Source organism: Pleurodeles waltl, chromosome 7 (genome assembly GCF_031143425.1).
Source record: "Pleurodeles waltl isolate 20211129_DDA chromosome 7, aPleWal1.hap1.20221129, whole genome shotgun sequence".
Taxonomy (NCBI): Eukaryota; Metazoa; Chordata; class Amphibia; order Caudata; family Salamandridae; genus Pleurodeles; species Pleurodeles waltl.
In genome coordinates, this window is record NC_090446.1 from 1252766000 (window position 1) to 1252784212 (window position 18213).

At 42.1% G+C, this 18213-nt stretch overlaps 1 protein-coding gene across 1 annotated transcript in view; it reads right to left on the reverse strand.

Annotated features, from left to right (window-relative positions):
* The window catches only part of LOC138246138 (myosin-4-like), a 167083-nt gene that overhangs the window by 44456 nt on the left and 104414 nt on the right, over nt 1–18213 (reverse strand). Inside the window, exons 22-28 of the mRNA XM_069200409.1 lie at nt 17011–17253; nt 15821–15997; nt 15108–15253; nt 14117–14207; nt 11799–12188; nt 10751–10877; nt 5921–6039 (exon numbers count right to left, since the gene is read on the reverse strand). Coding sequence (XP_069056510.1) covers nt 5921–6039; nt 10751–10877; nt 11799–12188; nt 14117–14207; nt 15108–15253; nt 15821–15997; nt 17011–17253 — 1293 coding nt within the window. The remainder of the gene's footprint in view (nt 1–5920; nt 6040–10750; nt 10878–11798; nt 12189–14116; nt 14208–15107; nt 15254–15820; nt 15998–17010; nt 17254–18213) is intronic.

Below are 18213 nucleotides of genomic sequence, written 5' to 3' on the forward strand. Positions count from 1 at the left end.
GAGGTGCCTCAAAAGGTACTTGGGTTTGGTCCTTTTGAGCTCATCTATGGCCGCCTTGTGAGGGGACCTTTGAGACTGGTGAAGGAGGCTTTGGAGAAAGCTACTAGTAAACCCCCCCCAGGATGTATTTAGCTACATGCTGGCTTTGAGAAACCAGACTGCACGCTTCAGGAGTCTCGCACAGGAGGACCTGGAAGCAAGCCAGGAGGATATGAAACGGTGGTCCAACCGGAATGCCACTCTGGTCGAGTTTCAGCCTGGTCAGAAAGTGTGGGTGATGGTGCCAGTAGAGCCTAGGGCACTCCAGGATAAGTAGACTGGGTCATTTGAGGTGGTGGAGTGCAAGAGTGAAGTCACCTACCTGGTGGACTTGCAGTCTCCAAGGAACCCATTAAGGGTCCTGCATGTCAACTGCCTCAAACCTCACTTTGAGCGGACTGAACTGTCCATGCTCCTTGCAACAGATGATGGGGTGGAGGAGGGTGACCCTCTTCCTGACCTCCTGTCTGCAGGATAAAAAGATGGGTCTGTGGAGGGAGTGATCCTCTCCCCCTCCCTGACTGAGGAGCAGCAGGGTGACTGTCGCCATGTGTTGGGACAGTTTGCCTCACTGTTTTCCCTGATCCCAGGAGTCACACACTTGTGCAGACATGATGTGGACACTGGAGACAGTACACCTACTAAACAAAATGTTTACAAGGTGACTGACAGGGTCAGGGCATGCATTAAGGATGAAATATCCAAAATGCTTACCCTAAGGATTATTGGGCATTCCAGCAGTTCTTGGGCCAGCCCAGTGCTATTGGTCCCAAAGGCTGCTGCACCTGGTGCCACCCCAGAACTCAGGTTCTGTGTGGACTAACGGGGACTCAGTGCGGTCAGCAAGACTGACGCACACCCCATCCCCGAGCTGATGAGCTCATTGACCAGTTAGGAGCTGCCAAGTACCTCAGTACGTTTGACTTAACATCTGGGTACTGGCAGATTGCCTTAACTGAAGGGGGCAAGGAGAGGTCAGCATTCTCTACCCCAGATGGACACTTTCAATTTAAAGTGATGCCATTTGGGATGAAGAATGTCCCTGCCACCTTTCAGAGGTTGGTCAACCAGGTGTTGGCTGGGCCGGATGAGTTCAGTGCCGCCTACCAGGATGACATTGCTGTTTTCAGTTCCACGTGGGATGAACACCTGCAACACCTCTGGAGAGTGTTGGAGGCCCTGCAGAAGGCAGGCCTCACTATTAAGGTGAGCAAGTGCCAAATAGGGCAGGGTTCTGTGGTGTACTTGGGACACCAGGTAGGGAGTGGCCAGGTGGCACCCCTACAGCCAAAACTTGATACAATTCTGACTTGGGAGCCTCCCAAGACCCAGGCTGTGGTCTGGGCGCTGAAGAAGCTAAGACCCTACTTGTTTGTGACTCACTTCCGAGTTCAGACAGACCACAGGCCCCTCAGATGGTTAATGCAGATGAGGGGTGAGAATCCAAAACTGTTGAGGTGGTCCATTTCCTTACAGGGGATGGACTTTATGGTGGAAAGCCATCCTGGTACAGAGCAAGCCAATACTGATGGTCTGTCCAGGTTCTTCCGCATTAGTGGTGAGAACTCCCATGAGGTTGGGTAGTTGCTCCCCACTTTCAGCTGGGGGGGACACGTGTTAGACTTTTCATCCTTGGCGTGGTCTCCCTTAACCTTTTGCCTCTGTTTCCTAGGTTGTTGATGTATGCTGGACTCTGATTTCCTGTTTTTGTTACTCTGGGCACTTTACCACTCCTCACCAGTGGTAAAGTGCAAGTGCTCCTTTACTAAATGTGTATGTAATTGGCTTATCCATGATTGGCATATTTGATTTATTAGTAAGTTCCTAGTACAGTGCACTAGAGGTGCCCAGGCCTCTAAATCAAATGCCACTAGTGGGCCTGCAGCACTGGTTGTGCCACCCACATAAGTAGCTCTGTAATCATGTCTCAGACCTGCCACTGCAATGTCTGTGTATGCAGTTTTTAACTGTAAGTTCGACTTGGCAAGTGTACACACTTGCCAGGCCTAAACTTTCCCTTTTCTTACGTGTAAGGCACCCCTAAGGTAGGCCCTAGGTAGCCCCAAGGGCAGGGTGCAGTGTATGGTTAAGGTAGGACAGATAGTAATGTGTTTTATATGTCCTGACAGTGAAATATTGCTAAATTCGTTTTTCATTGTTGCAAGGCCTGTCCCTCTCATAGGTTAACATGGGGGCTACCTTTAAATATGATTAAAGTGTAGATTCCATTTGGGAGAGGATGGACATGTGGAGTTTGTGGTCTCTGAGCTCACAATTTAAAAATACATCTTTTAGTAAAGTTGATTTTAAGATTGTGTGTTTGAAAATGTCACTTTTAGAAAGTGAGCATTTTCTTGCTTATACCATTTCTGTGAGTCTGCCTGTTTGTGGATTCCCTATCCGGGTCAGTTTGACAGTTGGGCTGGTTGCACCTCACACTAGACAGTGACACAAAGTGAGCTGGGGTGTAGTCTGCATTTCCTGATGAGCCATATGTGCTAGGAGGGAGGGCAGGAGTGGTCACTTATACCTGAAAGGGCTGTGCCTGCCCTTACACAGTGCAGTCTCCAACCCCCTGGTGAGTGTCTTGGGGCTGGCCTGGGCAAGGCAGGATTTCACATTCAAAAGAGACTTTGCTTTGAAGTAGGCCTACTTCAGAGGAGAAATTTGGTTTAAGAAGGGCACCCAAAACCACAGACTTTAGAACACTTCTGGAAACCAAGAGGAACCTGTGCTTGGAGAAGAGCTGAAGAGCTGAGGAAGAAGAGCTGCCTTGCCTGTGACTGTGCTTTTTGGAGCTATCCTGCAGTTGCTGCTTCTGCCAGAGTAAGAGGGAAAAGACTGGACTTTGTGTGCCTTCCATCTTGTGAAGATCTCCAAGGGCTTGATTTAGAGCTTGCCTCCTGTTGTTTAAAGTCTCAGGGACAGCAAAGACTTCTCTCTGCCAGCACCTGGAGTCTCTGGAGATACTCCTACTCTGCCAAGTGGTGCCCATCTATTTCCTAGGACCCTGAAAGGAGAAGCTGTCAGCCTACGAGGAAGAAATCCATGCACAGAACGTTGTGCGGGGAAAAGATCAACGCGTCTCCGATCTGCAGCTGAAAAAATTACGCGCCACCGGCTTCGTGGCAGAAAATCGACACTCGCCTGCAACCCAACCGGAAGATCGACACACAGAGCTGGGGAAATGACGGGCAGCATCGCTGACGGAGGCTGGGAGATCACAACCCGCGCTGTGTGGTTTTCGGATCATCATGCGGGTGGATTTCCAACGCAAGTACCCCTGGGCATGTAAAAATAACGCAGGGCCTGCCGGGATCGAGAGTGCTGAATGGATCGACGCATCGCTCTCCTGTGGAGAGAAGAAACGACACGCCCCAACCCGACGAAAGGAGAAACGACGCAAGGTCTCACTCGTGAGTGAAATTGACGCATCGCAAGCCCTTTTTGACACACACTCACGAGTGCAGGGTTATTTTTGATGCACCCAAGGTACATTCTCACGCTAACAGTGTTAGTGTGTGTTTAAAACTACATGAAGACTCTTTTTGCTTTTTAATTGATAACTTTACTTATGTATTGTGGATTTTTGTCGTTTTGGTTTTGTTTTGTTTATAGAAATATTCTCTATTTTTCTAAACCTGTGTTGTGTCATTTTGTAGTGTTTTCATTACGTTACTTTTGTGTGTTGGTACAAATACTTTACAGCTAGCACTCTGAAGTTAAGCCTACTGCTCATGCCAAGCTACCAGGGGTTAGCTGAGGGTGATTCTTTTTTACCCTGACTAGAGTGAGGGTCCTTGTTTGGACAGGGGGTAACCTGATTGCCAACCAAAGACCCCATTTCTAACAAGTTACATGTGAGGTGAGGCATTTAGTCACTGGAGTTGTTTGTTCTATTTTGTTTTTGTGTTTATAGTGAAGTCGAGGAGGGTGTGTGTGGTACATATGTGGGGGAGGACACCTTCCAGATCTTAGCGGCGAGGTAGGAGAAGGAGCGCCCTCCACATCAGTGCAAAAATGGCTGGGTTCCACTAATAATCTGGACTCTGCTCTGACTATACTTGAGAGTGCCACATCACATGGGAGGTCATTCCGACTATGGCGGTAACTGAACTGCCATGCCAGCGGCGGTCTTTTGACTGCTGCCAGGGTGGCGTGCAGACCACCATATAACAAGTGTGGTAGTTTGGCCTATGCCAAACCACCATTTCCCCGTTCCTATTGCCAGGGCGGTTGGATCCAGTGGGCTGGAGTCGAGCATCTCTGACTCGGCGGGCCTCCCAATACCGCTGCCAGTATTCCGAGTCCCCTTCCTGCAAGGGATTCCGTGGCAGTAGTACCGCCACGAAATCCCTGGCGGAAAGGCTCCCGGCAACAGGAATTTGCATTCCTGTTGCTGGTAGATGACTCCCCCCCAACCTCCACTCCCAGTAGTAACCCTCCCTGATCCCTGTACTGAACCCCACCCCCTTGCATACAGGCACAGACAGACACGCACACCCTGACACACACTCGCTCATATTCACAACACCCACAAACACACGCATCACCGCAATTACACACAGACACACACGCACACGCACACACAAACACTCTCCTCCAACTCCACCATTCATGAAATGCATACACACAGTCACACACACCGATTCACACACCCACCCCTCTCCCCTTGCGGAGGGCACTTACCTCATCCAACGAGGTGCTCCTCCCTGAGGGGACAGGACCCAGCTCTCCCACCACCGGCCCCGCCACGCCATCAGGACACCACCAGGCCATATTACAGGTCATAATACGGCTGTCAGAGTCCTTTTGGTGAGGTGGGGTCGGCGGTGGAACCACCTCTGCTCCGCCAACCGCAGCACGACTACTGGAGGATTTCCGCCCAAACTGAGGTGGAAATCCTTCAGTACTCGGAATATGGCGGTCAGAGGAACGCCAGCACTGGTGTCCTCCAGTGCCTGCAACTTCGGAGGTCTAAGCAAAAGACCGCCGAAGTCGGATTGAGCCCCTTGGTGTTATTCTCGATAACAGAATCAATTTTACAGACACATCAGTACCAAATCAAATAATGCAAAGGTTAATCAAGAGAATCAAACCTTACCATACTCACCTAAAAGAAGCAACTCAAGTCTTGGTCCGATACAGATTAGATTACAGAAACTCTTTCCAATCTCTCATTCCTAAAATACAGCTTTCCCTACTCAAGGATCCCATGCATACATCTGCCCGATCCCAGAAGATGAACATTCTGAGCACATTGTCCTCCACTCATTGAGTTGACTTCCTGTTGAACATAGCTCCACCTGTTATGTAGCGGTTTAACAAGCTCATTCTTGCTCACCAATATAAATATTTGGTCAAGAAATTAAAGAAGTCTGTTGAATCCCAGCACCTCTGTAGTTCTGGTTTTCTACTTCTAGAAACAGTGCAAAATGTATTTGAAATGTCATGGAACTTCAAAAAAGCTAAATTGTGCCAAATCCCACGCAAACATTTAAGCTACATCCTTTGTCTTTGATCTGAAATCCAAATTACCCCCATCCAGAACACTTATTCACAAAGAATATGTAGCTATTGTGGATCATCTGCTATTACGAAAACAAGTGTCTGAAAGAAGATGTTCTCCTTAATTGTATTCCAATCCCTCCATGCATGTGGCTTAGTGAAACAACACACAAATGTATAAAAAAAGGATACATTTACACAAATGAATTTCCGCTTATTAGAAGACCTTTGAATTACATTGTCCTGTTTCCATTTATTTTATGTATTTCCCTTTGTAGCAGAACAAATGCAGTGCACTGCAAAATATTGAATACACAAATAAAATTTACAGTGAAGGTGATGTAGATCTTCAACATGATGATATTGGTATTACCTTACTTTCTTCGTCAAGCTGCCTCTTTAGATCCTCAGTCTGTTGAGCGTAGGCTAATTTTCCTCTGCTCAGAAGAGATACTAAAGTTTCTTTCTCTTCCAGAAAATGAGATATTTCCCCTAAAACACACACAAGAAGCAAACTGTAATTGTCTAAAAGCATGGACTAAACAATGTATTCCTCTGTGAAGCAAAAGCAGAAAATACAGAACTCGTCGTTAGGGATCATTGATAGAAAATGTGAAAGTTTCCATAATGTGAAAGAAAATGGAAAGGTGCACCACAATTAACAAGCACAGATTGAACATATATTGAGATGGAGTAATTTGATGTCTGGAGTTGGACGCCTGTTTGGTCTCTATCTTTTTTTGCTTTAGCCTTCATCTAAATTTGTTTAAATTGAAGACCATGGTCATGGAAACTGGTGTGGAAAGCAACTACTATATTTGTGGATATAGTCCATGAGTAAGACAAAAACAGCTAGATTCACAAAGTGTCTTTCCCCTTAAAACATTGATCTTCCACATTTGCAAATTAAAAAGGTCTATTTCAGAAGGAAAACCTATGCTCCCAATGAGCAATTTGTGTTCTCATGATGGACTTGATGGTGTGACAGCATAAGGACAAAAGTACATGGCAGATGTATTCAGCTCCTTATTAAAGTGTTTCCCTATATCCTTCAAACCACCCTGCATTTTTGCTGTTGGTATGCTTCTGGAAGCTGCTTCTTCAGGGAATCACCTAAGCATCGAGGCTCATCTATGAAATTCTTGATGCCCCTGGCGTAGAGGAGATAGAATACATTTCATCGAACATGTGCCTTCTGGGGGACCTACTCTACCCCTTATTGCTGGATCCTGACTGATGCAAGAGTTACAGATAGTTGTGACAAGAAAGGCAGCTGTACCCAAGGCTTCCCATTCAAAATAAGACAAGAGACCATCTCTTTTGTACTGGATACTCCTTGTCAAAACAGTGATGTCAAACACGAGTATGATTGCAAAGAGCAGTGTAATCACAAACAGCTGAAACATTGAATGTGTATGTTGCCAAACAGATGATGACTATTGCCAGCAGGGAAAAACAAGGTCAGCCTATCCCATACTTCTACATCTGTTCTCAGATCAGCACTTCTTTAGATCAATGATACCTACTAGTGTGCCCCTTGTACCAATGATGCTTTGCTCTCCTTAGTAGAACACAGGTTCTCACTAGCCTCTTGGATGGATGCTAGAAATGTTTTGCGCCGCACCTGAAGGTTTCCAGCCTCCCTGACTGTGCTGTAGACTTCAGCTTGTTTTTCATGAGCAATAGCTGGATTCTAAGATTGTGAGCTGCAGATTGTAAGCTGCCATTTAAACTGTAGCAGGCAACAGCTGAGCACTTCCCCTCCATTCTTGAGTGCCCACTGTATTTAAAGATCCTTCCAAGTCTGGTAAGGATACATGTGACTAAAGTACATCTGATGTTACTGCACATTTATCACTGCCAAGGACAAGAAGCCTATCATATTATTTTTCCTTTTTCCCGAAACAGACTGCCAAAGAGGTTTTTTTTTATGGAAAAGAAAAACATGATGGCCCTAAGACACAGGGAGTTTTCTCCCAGTGCATGGGGGCCATAGCAGGTTTTCTCTGCCAGGATCCACCATGCCTAACATAACCGATCCCTGCAGGAAATGTGAGCAATTATTCCACCACTCCCCACCCTGAAGAGGGTGAGAGACAATCACTCTAACTGTGCAGCCCAGTGACAAATGGGCTGTCAGTTCGGTGGTGGCCACCTTCATGGTTGGTGGAGCAGGCATCCACCATTCTTTGACAGATGCTCCATACATATCAACTTCTCAAAAATGCCAGACATCTCCTTATGCACACTTTATCACTTATTACCAACAAATATTCCAGTGCTCAGAGTACTCATGGCTAATTTCATACGCAGGTTAGCCTCCAGAGCTATTGTTACACTACATTCAATATTGCTATTCTAAACACATTGGAGGCCCTTACTATAAACTAAGACACAACTCTGCACTCCGTGAGCACTTCACTGTTGGGAATTCCAGACTATGATTAGGGGGTCAAGACATAAACCTGTTTTAAATTTTGGGCCACCAAACCCAGGCACTGATTAAACAGTGTGCAGCAAACTAGGGCTAGTAAGATTGCACCCGATTTTACCGTTACTGGTTAGTAAAATCATCTGTGGACCTGGAAAAATCAATACATTTCCACATCACTTTGGAACGATTTTACTATATGTGCTTTTTACCACCCAGTAAAATTGCACGAGGACTGCACATAAGCAAAACACCCTGTCTACAGGAAATGACATAAAAAAGAGGTAGATGCAATTTCCAGTGCAGAAGATGGAGTTTTCTTTGAGGTTTACTAACAGATCCATGTTCCTGATAGCCATCTTTCAACTTTAATCATCTGGCATCTAATTTGTGGACGATGAATCCATTTTAACACACAATTTAATCATCTACTTTTTTCAGATTCTATTAGTCATCATGGGTCCCGAGGCGATCAGAAAGTACAAATTCAGTGAGGCAGAACTGCAAGTGCTTGAGAAGCAGATGGTAAAAGAGGAGACATGCCTAATGTGGCATTTGGTGTCCAAAACTAGATTGAAATTGTGGCAACAAATCAATATTTGTATGCATTTTCCATATTTGTTTTTAATAGATGTAATCAAAAAACAGAATAGTGTGTTATGAAGTGCAAGGACATAACTATGATTTTGAGATTTAGAATCAGTGTAACTTAATTCTGAAGTGCAAATGTAATTCAAGAATGATTGGTGTGTTCATCAAGTATACACAACATAAATAAATGTACTGAGACAAAAGGCCTGTAGCAACTGCTTAAAGAAAAGGGGCTGTGGCAGCACCACAGCCTGCCCAACACCAATCATCAGATGCATTCCTGAGGAAGCCTATAGTGCTGTACTGTATACTCTAGCCACTGCCCTCACCTCATACCACAACCACATCCACTAAGTCTCCAGCCCCCACCACCCACAACGTATATCCAACATTTTGTGAAATAGCATACATACTGAGTTATTTTCATTAGATAACTTAGACTTCATGCAAAGAAATACATCTTTATTGCTGGTTCAAGACAGGTATATTAACTAACACAGACCAGTCATATAATATTGTTGTACTAACTGTGCTAAATTAAGCCACATTCATGGATTCAGAGTTGCTACTGCCCCTAACCCAAAATCATAGGCAATGATAATCATGTTGTAAAATGATATGTATTACTTTTTAAAGATTGTCTTATAGGATAAATTAAACAATGTGTTAACAATGTCCTAACAGAACACACAGAGGAATAGATACACAGGACAGTGCTCTACAGGTTGCAAACCACCCCCTACAAAGAGACCGAAAACAAAGTGTGCAAAAGCAACAAGGTGGGGTATTGCTACAACTGAATAAACATGATTTCAATTTAACAGACCACAGCCCAATCTGTACCTATAAGGATAATCACACCAAAACAGCTTGTTTCAGCAATATGACCTTTGCAAGAATTATATCACAGAGTAGTACGACAACTACAGTGCCCATAATTGTTGTTACCTCCTTTTCCCCAAAGTGTTGTGATTGGGCCTATGGCTGAGGGAGAAGAGGAAGGAAAGATGAGCCTATCACAGAAACACATGAAAGCGTTTACATAGAGTGGAGCCCATCAGGGGAGCAAAAGCTGCAGACATGCAACCACCTGTGACTTCAGTTGAAGACACGTTAGCCCATATATGACAGGGATTTTACATCACGGAGGAACCACATTCTGCTTTCAGCAGTTTTAGTAGGAATACAGAATTGATATTACTGCACTACGCAACAGGATGGAGGCTCTTTGTGATAAATGGTCAGATTGTAGCAACAACAGAATAGGCAACAACTTGCCATAGGTTATAGTTGCGACATGACATGAGGTCTGCTCAACAACAGACCTTTTTAGAACTTATTGACCAAAGGGGCAATCAATGTGTCATCTATCACAACACGTGCAGTTAGACAAATCACAAATGAAGGACATCACCTGCTTTATTTATGAGATACACATGCACATGCCCTTCAGGAGGGACATTGAGACAATTGCCAGGAAGGCAAATCTGTCCGCCCACTGTGTGTCCGAATAAGATTAAAAGTGTGAGGCTCTGCCAGCCTTCTTCTCCCCGACCTCTCCTCCAACTTTGATTTTGTGGATGATTCCATTTTAATACAACAGGAAGGCAATGGTTTGTCTGCAGGATGTATCTCTGTCCTGCTTTTTTTCATATCTCTTTGGGCAAGACAGTGTCTGGCTCCTTCAGCTTTCTTTTCCATGTGTGGAGCAGCAGAACACAGCTGACACTGGCAGCACCTCTTTCCTACATTCTCCCATCTTATTGTGGCCAATCCACATTAGCACAGAAAGAAGGGGCAGCAAGTAAATGCTAGGGCAGGAGTCATTCTTGCAGACTGACCTTCTAGTCGGCCAAAGATCCCACTTGTGAATTGGCTCCTCATGACAATTCTACCCCCTCCACCTCCAAATGCACAGGACATTGATTTACATTTTGGAATTGCTGAAGGTGATTAATAATGCACCAATTGTCTTCCAAATGAACTACAGCCTGAGTTCTTCATAATGATTTGGAGAGCTGATAGATGAATGACAGTGTGTTCATTTTAGAAGAATTGAGAAGCCATCTGCAATATTGGTACTTTCCACGGTGTTTGGGTAGGGTCAACAGAAGCAATACATTCATATATAATATTCAGAAACAATCAGCCTGCACAGCGCTTAACCGGGTTCATGCTCACCTGTTTTAGTCTCAAGCTGTGCCTTTTGCGTGGTTAAGTCAGAGACAAGACGTTGATTTTCATCATTTCGGATGTTTGCTTCAGCAAGCTGGTCCTCTAGTGTTCGAACCATTCTTTCTAGATTAATCTGCAAATAGAAAGTAATAGCAAAATTAAGGGACGTCACTTTAGTATGTGCACAGTACACCTTATCTCAGAGTCGTTTTCCCTCAAAGAATCCACAGTTTGACAAGTATTATTTCTACTCTTTAATAAAAGGAAAAGCAAGAATTCTAAAATAAAACATTGTTTCAGTGTCGTCAGCATGTGGGCACACAAAACTCTAGACTCCAGGTGCACAATGGCTTTACTCCACCTCTCTCCTAACTCCTATACAATGTCTGAATTCTGTTTATGTGTTGTCCAACACTTTGGCATGCTCTGCCCTCTCATTGAGCAATACACTACTTTCATGGTTCTGAGTGTTGGGCCGAATGGATTTACAGTATGCAACTACTCTTCAGTGGCGCTCGTGACAAGAGAGGTCCAGAGGCCCAGTTCTGTCCCATGTTATTGGAGTACCACTCGCGCTCCAAAGGAATGCATGTGGGATACATAATAGTGTGATTTTCACTTGTGTGTCACCTCAATACCAGGGCGGGCTCTTTCATTAGTAAAAACTGTAGTACACACACAACTCGAAAATATAGACTAGCAATGGGTAGTCCTCTGTTCGGTGTCAATCCACCTCTTAGCTAGGCTGGAAGAGCTAGTGGACATATCAAGCTCTCCCAAACAGTCACACAGATTCACATGGGACACAGACCCACACACGAGGAAAGAATGTATTAAAACGTGCATGCACCCATGAAATAATAGGGCACTGCTCTGCTGCTCAGTTGTTGACAAGGGCTTTAGAAATACTTTCGATTAAAGGAGATATGCTAGTTGTCTTGTATAGCTGTTGAGGACATTTTTTAGAGTGGATTCTTTATTGATATTTCCTTTTTTGAGCCACATTGAATCGCCATGCAACACAGATGTTAGTACTTGGCATCACATATCTTACCTTTGATTTGTTAGCTGACTCCATACTACTTGAGAGATCGTCAATTTCCATTTTATATTCACTCTTCTCTTTCTCCAGTTTCTGTTTGATGCGCTGGAGAGTGTCAACTTGCTGGCCAAGTTCTGCGATGCTGTCAGCATGCTTCTTACGAATGCTTGCTAATGATGCTTCATGTTGCAAAGTCAACTCTTCAAGATCTCGGCGCATTTTTTGGAATTCAGCCTCTCGCTTTTTGTTCATTTCGATCTGGGCTGCAGTTGCACCTCCAGCTTCATCTAACTTTCCACTAATATCTTCCAGCTCTCTGGAGAGATCTATTTTCTGTTTCTCTATTTTAGCACGGTTTGTGCGCTCAGCTTCAATTATTTCCTCCATTTCTTCAACATGAGCCTTGTACAAGTTGAGAAAGTGTTTAAAACACAAACATGGTCAAATGGCAGCCAAACAATTATGTGGGTTATAGAATAAGTCATTTTACATGAAGTTTGTCATTAACACTTTGTTTTTATCCCTTAACTTTATTTTTACCACATTATTATTATGTTGCATTACCTATTTTTTCTGTCCTTGGTGCCCTAATCCATCTACACACCTCTTTATTGACTCAGTCACATCAAAGACATACCCCTGTCTTGTAAATTCTCATGTGCTTTTCTCTCCTAATGAAAACTTCTCCCAACGATGCCCTTTCCATCTGACTGCAAATTACATCATCATCCAGTAACACGCTTTTGCAATTCCTTCAATTAATATCCTGTCTTTAGCTCGTATTTAAATCAGTACCACCATTACTGTCTCCGTTCTCTTGCAACAAAAACTAACTCACCACCCTCCATCCTCTAGTTCCCCCATCCTCTCGGATCCTCTGACCCATCTCCCTGGTGCCTACTTGAATGGCAGGTCAGCACCTAAATGTATATTGACTATAGACAAAGAATAGCCTAAAACGCCACCGAGTGTCTTCATCATTGTTTAAATATGTTTGTGCTTCTTAAATTATGCCAACCGTCCTAAACTTTCCCTGCCCTGCCAGCATATGGGATGTATTATTGGAACAATGTATTGCACAACCATGCTCTGCTAGAAAGGGGGCAACCCACATTTTCTTCCTTTTTTAGCTTAACTGGAAACAATATATTTCTACCCAGTTCGAATATGAACCTCAAGCAAGGAACATTCAACCTCTGGCTAAAAATATCCCTCCATTCCATTAATCACTGAGCTCTTCACCACTGTAGCAAAACCTAGGGGCATACGTACAAGCCCCTTGCACCACAATAAAATCATTTCTTTTACACTAATGTGGCTTTAAGGAGGCAATTTCACCAGGCCAAATTTACAAAGTGGTGCTAGGCATGCATGGCACCACTTTTTAAACCCTTGCGCCACATTATGCATGCGCCAGGCATAATGAATGGAAAGGGGGCGTTCCTACGCAGGGAGGACCAAAAATCTGCAGAAGTGAAATTTATTAGATTTCACTGGGCCATTTTTAGTGATGCACCCATAATCTCCTATGGGCCTCCATTTGCTTTGATGGACAAGCGTCAACATTTTTGGCACTTGTGCAGCAAAGTGCCACTATATCGCCAAAAATGTTGACGCTGTTGTGGCATTGTGCACCATGGTGCCCTGTATTATAAATACAGCGCTTCTATGGTGCTGTTAGTGGGGTGCAGGGGGGCACAAGAAAAGTGGCGCATTAATGCTGATGCGCCACTTAGTTTACAATTTGTCCCAGATGAGCTACACACAGATCACAACATTTGCTTTATGTTTGTTTTCACCGGATCCCGATTTGGCTCCAATGGCCAGTGCACTGTTGGTGCCACATTGTCATCTATTATAACTAATCTTGAAAAACGTACATCTTCCTAATAACACCAAATATTTAGAGCACCCAGTGTCCTCACTCATTTTCCAAGTTTGAAAAACCCATCTGCTAATCATTTCCTGGCACCTTCATTATTCTATCAGCACTACATCCCTACCTGCACCTGGCAAGCAATCATGTGCCATTCCACAGGAAATTAGCCCTGCATGGTATTTTGCGCTTTACCATCAAATGAATAAGGAAATAAAAAGTACACTCCAGCATTCACAAGTGAATGTTCATCAGTACAGAGAATGTGTTTCACACTCGCTATCCTACTGTTAAACATCAGTGTTTTCAAATGTTTCAAATAACCATTTTATAGATATGCATTATTAAGTTTGTAGACCGATTACAAAAAATGCACCCACATACTAAATTTGCTAGTATTTAATATTTTGAAGTAATGAAATCATATCGATATGAAAGCAAATGTGTTTCTAACCTGTAGCTCCTTAATCTTTTTCTGTAGTTGAGTACTCAGACATTGCTCCTCTTCAATTTTTCTTTGCACTTCAATCAACTGAAGATCCTTCCTATTAGATGCAATACAATAATTCTTAAAATCCCGATAGAATGAACATAAAGCTGTGCAAACTTTATAGTTAAATATATATTTGGTAAATCTTCTATTCAAAATCACTATTTTGTATTTACATAATAATATTAGTGAGCAACTAGTGAACAAAGTGCTTTGGACATATGTGACTTCACTTAGAGTTTGGAAGATGAGTTAGTCATATGGACATCCCATCTGCCTTATTACAAGTGCACTATATGCTACGGCACTTGTTATAAGGCGGACGCAATATGTGCCAAGTTTGTGAAAAAGTAACCCATTTGCCAAACTCTAAATCTGGCCCTCAGACTTTTAATAAAATAATATATTTAAAACATAACACACTATTTATAATAGTATTCAACATATAACAATATTTTGACACTTATGGTTTGACTAACATTTTTTGTCAGAAAATCAGCTCACCTTAGGTTGTACTGCAAGTGTTCTTAAAAAGACATACACCGATGTTTGAGTCCAAAGTATGTTTCAATGCATGCACCTAACGCGTATCTTCGTTATAAATCCATTAGTATGGAGAATTATAGAGAAGAGCATCAGTGATTGATTTGATTGGTAATGTGTCTGAGCTAGTTGCAGCACACATATTTTTGCATTTTTTAGTATACGTCTCTGAACATTGTGTGCATATCAGACATGCCAAAGACTCTCTCCATAATTCACATTGATGTTTGGGTAGATCTATAACAGATTTACTTAAGTAACCTATGTTTTATGCTGGCATACTATACCTTTGATTATTAAAGATCTCTGCGCATGACTGTAAAATTTAACAACACAATGTTGAACTTCTTTGATGAAGGGTGCATTTTAATCCACATTGGTTTTATTGTAATGCCTTTTGTAAGGCCCTTACTTTTTACATTTCTCCTCCATTAGTTGGTTGACATTTTCTAAATCTATGACAGATTCTGCAGTTATTTTAAGATCCCCTTCCAATTTTCTCTTTGTTCTTTCAAGGTCCATTCTTAGTTTCTTTTCCTGCTCAAGACTTCCTTCCAGCTACGAAAAGATGGCAGATAAACAAATGCTAATATGAAAGCTAAACCTGGCCATTATCATGAAGAATAAATAGAACAGTACATTTGATATTCATGCATGGCTGCAAAAAGCCTCATTACAAAGTAGATCTTATCTATACAATATTACAGCTACCATAAACAGCTGATGAACTGAGATTCTCAAGAACGTTTCTAGCACTTATCTGAAACACAACCTAATCAGGATAGCCAGCATTGTCATAACTGGGCCATTATTGGATTATGTCTATGCCCTAAATGATACAGTGTAAGGGGCAAGCAATCTCCCTTTTCCTAAAAGGGACTTTTAATTAACACAAACTATCGGAGTGGCTAGCAAAGAAGAGTGAATTATGTTTTTTACATAAAAAGTTCAATTGATTTCATGAAAATATCAAAGTTTCGCGATTGGGAATTGAATATGTTACAAAAACTTTGAGACATGCTAGGGTAAAACTTGCACTATTACTAAGCATTCAGTTTCCGTGTTTTTATAATATTGGTTCAGCTTTACACTACTCAGAATAGCTAATGTGAATAATAAACGTACATCATCCACTTGCTGTTCCAGTTTGAACTTCATCTTAGAGAGAGCATTAACTTTGTCTTCTTCAGCCTGTAGATCATCCAAAGCCTGTTGATGAGCCTCTTGATAGACCTTTTTCTCTCTGGTCAACTTTGAAATAATTTCATCCAGTGCAGCCATCTCCTCTGTTAGATTTTTGACCTAGGAAAAAGATGACAACAGTTATTGTAACAACTTTATAGGTGCTTAGCTAAACCACAAAGTTCTGTCAACTATTAGCAAGGTTTTGGCTTCAATCTGGATCAAATCTACCTCATGTCATGCATTATTCTCATTATATACATCTGCACTTCAATTAATATATAAAGTAGTCAATTATGTTACTATACAACAGTAACATTGCACTCGATTCCATTGTTGAGAATCCACCTCACTCCCAAAGTTTAAACTCTGAAGACCAACATTCTAAGTCTTGAAAACACAGTTAGCTCATCCTCCTATCCTTCCTCCTTCATGACCCTTAGATACCTACGCTGCTGATCGCCTAATATAAATATGTGCATCATGTAAATGTACTCAAAGTATACTTGGTTCATCATGTTTATGTCCCTCTATTCACAATATCATCATCTCCAACTTACAACACTGCTAATAATTTTGTTTTTGTATTTTTCTTCTCTCCTTCCTGCACTACATCCTTTTGTAGAGAAAGTGAAAATCGTGGAATGAAATTCTGTTAGACTGTTTTATTATGTCTTCTAAACAGTTGATATAATTAGTGTTGCAATGTTTTAAGGATTGTTTTTTAAAAGTTATGTGTAAACAGAATATAGCTGCATTATATAAAGAACTACACAATGTGCTACAGTTTGGAAGTCAGTTTATTGTAGACAGTCCGTTATGTACACTGTCTCCATCTAATGAAAGAAAATACATGGTGAAGAGTCAGGATTTGACCATCATATAAACAAACAAGGATTTTGTTGTATCTTTTCTTTAGTCATCCTCTACCTACATGCATTTTCCTTTAATTATCACCTAAATTAACCACTCCCCAACTATTATAAATGTATTTCACTCTATCTGTCACTGACGCCATTCTAATTATTGATCCAATACACAGTCATGTTATTTTCCAGTTGCTAATGTCAATCCACCGGATTTCAAAATAGAGGCCATTTATATTTTTAATGCCCTAACTGAATTATGCTTACCTTGTTTTCAGTTGCATGTTTTTCCTTCTCAACTTTACTAAGAGTAAGTTCCAAGTCATCAATGTCCTTCTTCAGTTCGGCACAGGCATCCTCAAACTTCCTCTTTTTTGAAGTTAGTTCTGCATTTATTTCTTCTTCATCTTCCAGGCGTTCAGCCAGCTCCTTCATCTTCGATTCCATCATAATCTTACTTTTGATGAGCACTTCACACCTCTCTTCAGCATCCGATAAGTTCTGTCTTTCCTGAAGTTGGGACCAAAAGATATTTAGAATTACGTATTGTAAGAGGTTGTGATTGGGACATATTACACACAGAAATGCAGCATTTTGTTGATTCTACCCATGGCAGAATTGATCAGTTTATTTGGTTATGAATTCTGCCATCTTTATATGGTTAGTGTGGCTTCAAAGTTAAAAATCCCAAAATAATAGCCAATTTGGTTAATGATCTTATTATTGGCACACTGACGAGTATACCATAATAATTTGTAGTTGTGTCTTCACTGACAAAACAAAAACTTTTTACTGATAACATATTAATTGATAGTCCCTCAATGGTGGTTGTTTTATATCCCTCAAAAAGATGAAGGTTAAGATGACCTCATAGAATTCAAACCTATGACCGCACGGTTGAAGACAGATCCTCGCACTGGATGGATTAACTGACTGAGCCACCAATCAGTCACATAAAATATTTCTCATTGAGGGCCTGACTTAGAGTTTGGCAGACAGAGTTTACTTCACTGGGATGACAGAGGACATTAACTTAACCATCCCAAGGGGCCTATGCTTATCAAATTTAGAGCTGCCAGCTAGTCCTATGGACACCTCTCTACATGGCAGAACCCGCCATTATGGCAGCTGCAGTCAATATAGAAAATGTTTGATTGCTGATACCATCTGATGTGATAGCCAGATATAAAACTTTTCAAAAATGTTCTGATTTTCAAAAACAAGTTTCTAATGTAGGAGTTTTGTTTTTTGAAAAACAAAAAGAAAAAACTAATGGCACCCAAAACTCCCAGGATCTTGCAATTGCTTTAGGTTGTTGCTTATCCCTCGCTGCCAGGTGTAACTCCCTTCCTCTCATAGCCCCTACTCTGTTAGGCTTAAGGTCCACCCATTTCTAAATGAGGTGCGAGGACTGAGGGTTTGGCAGGCAGGGTATTCAGTCATATTTGTGATGGAGTGCCCAATCTGCCA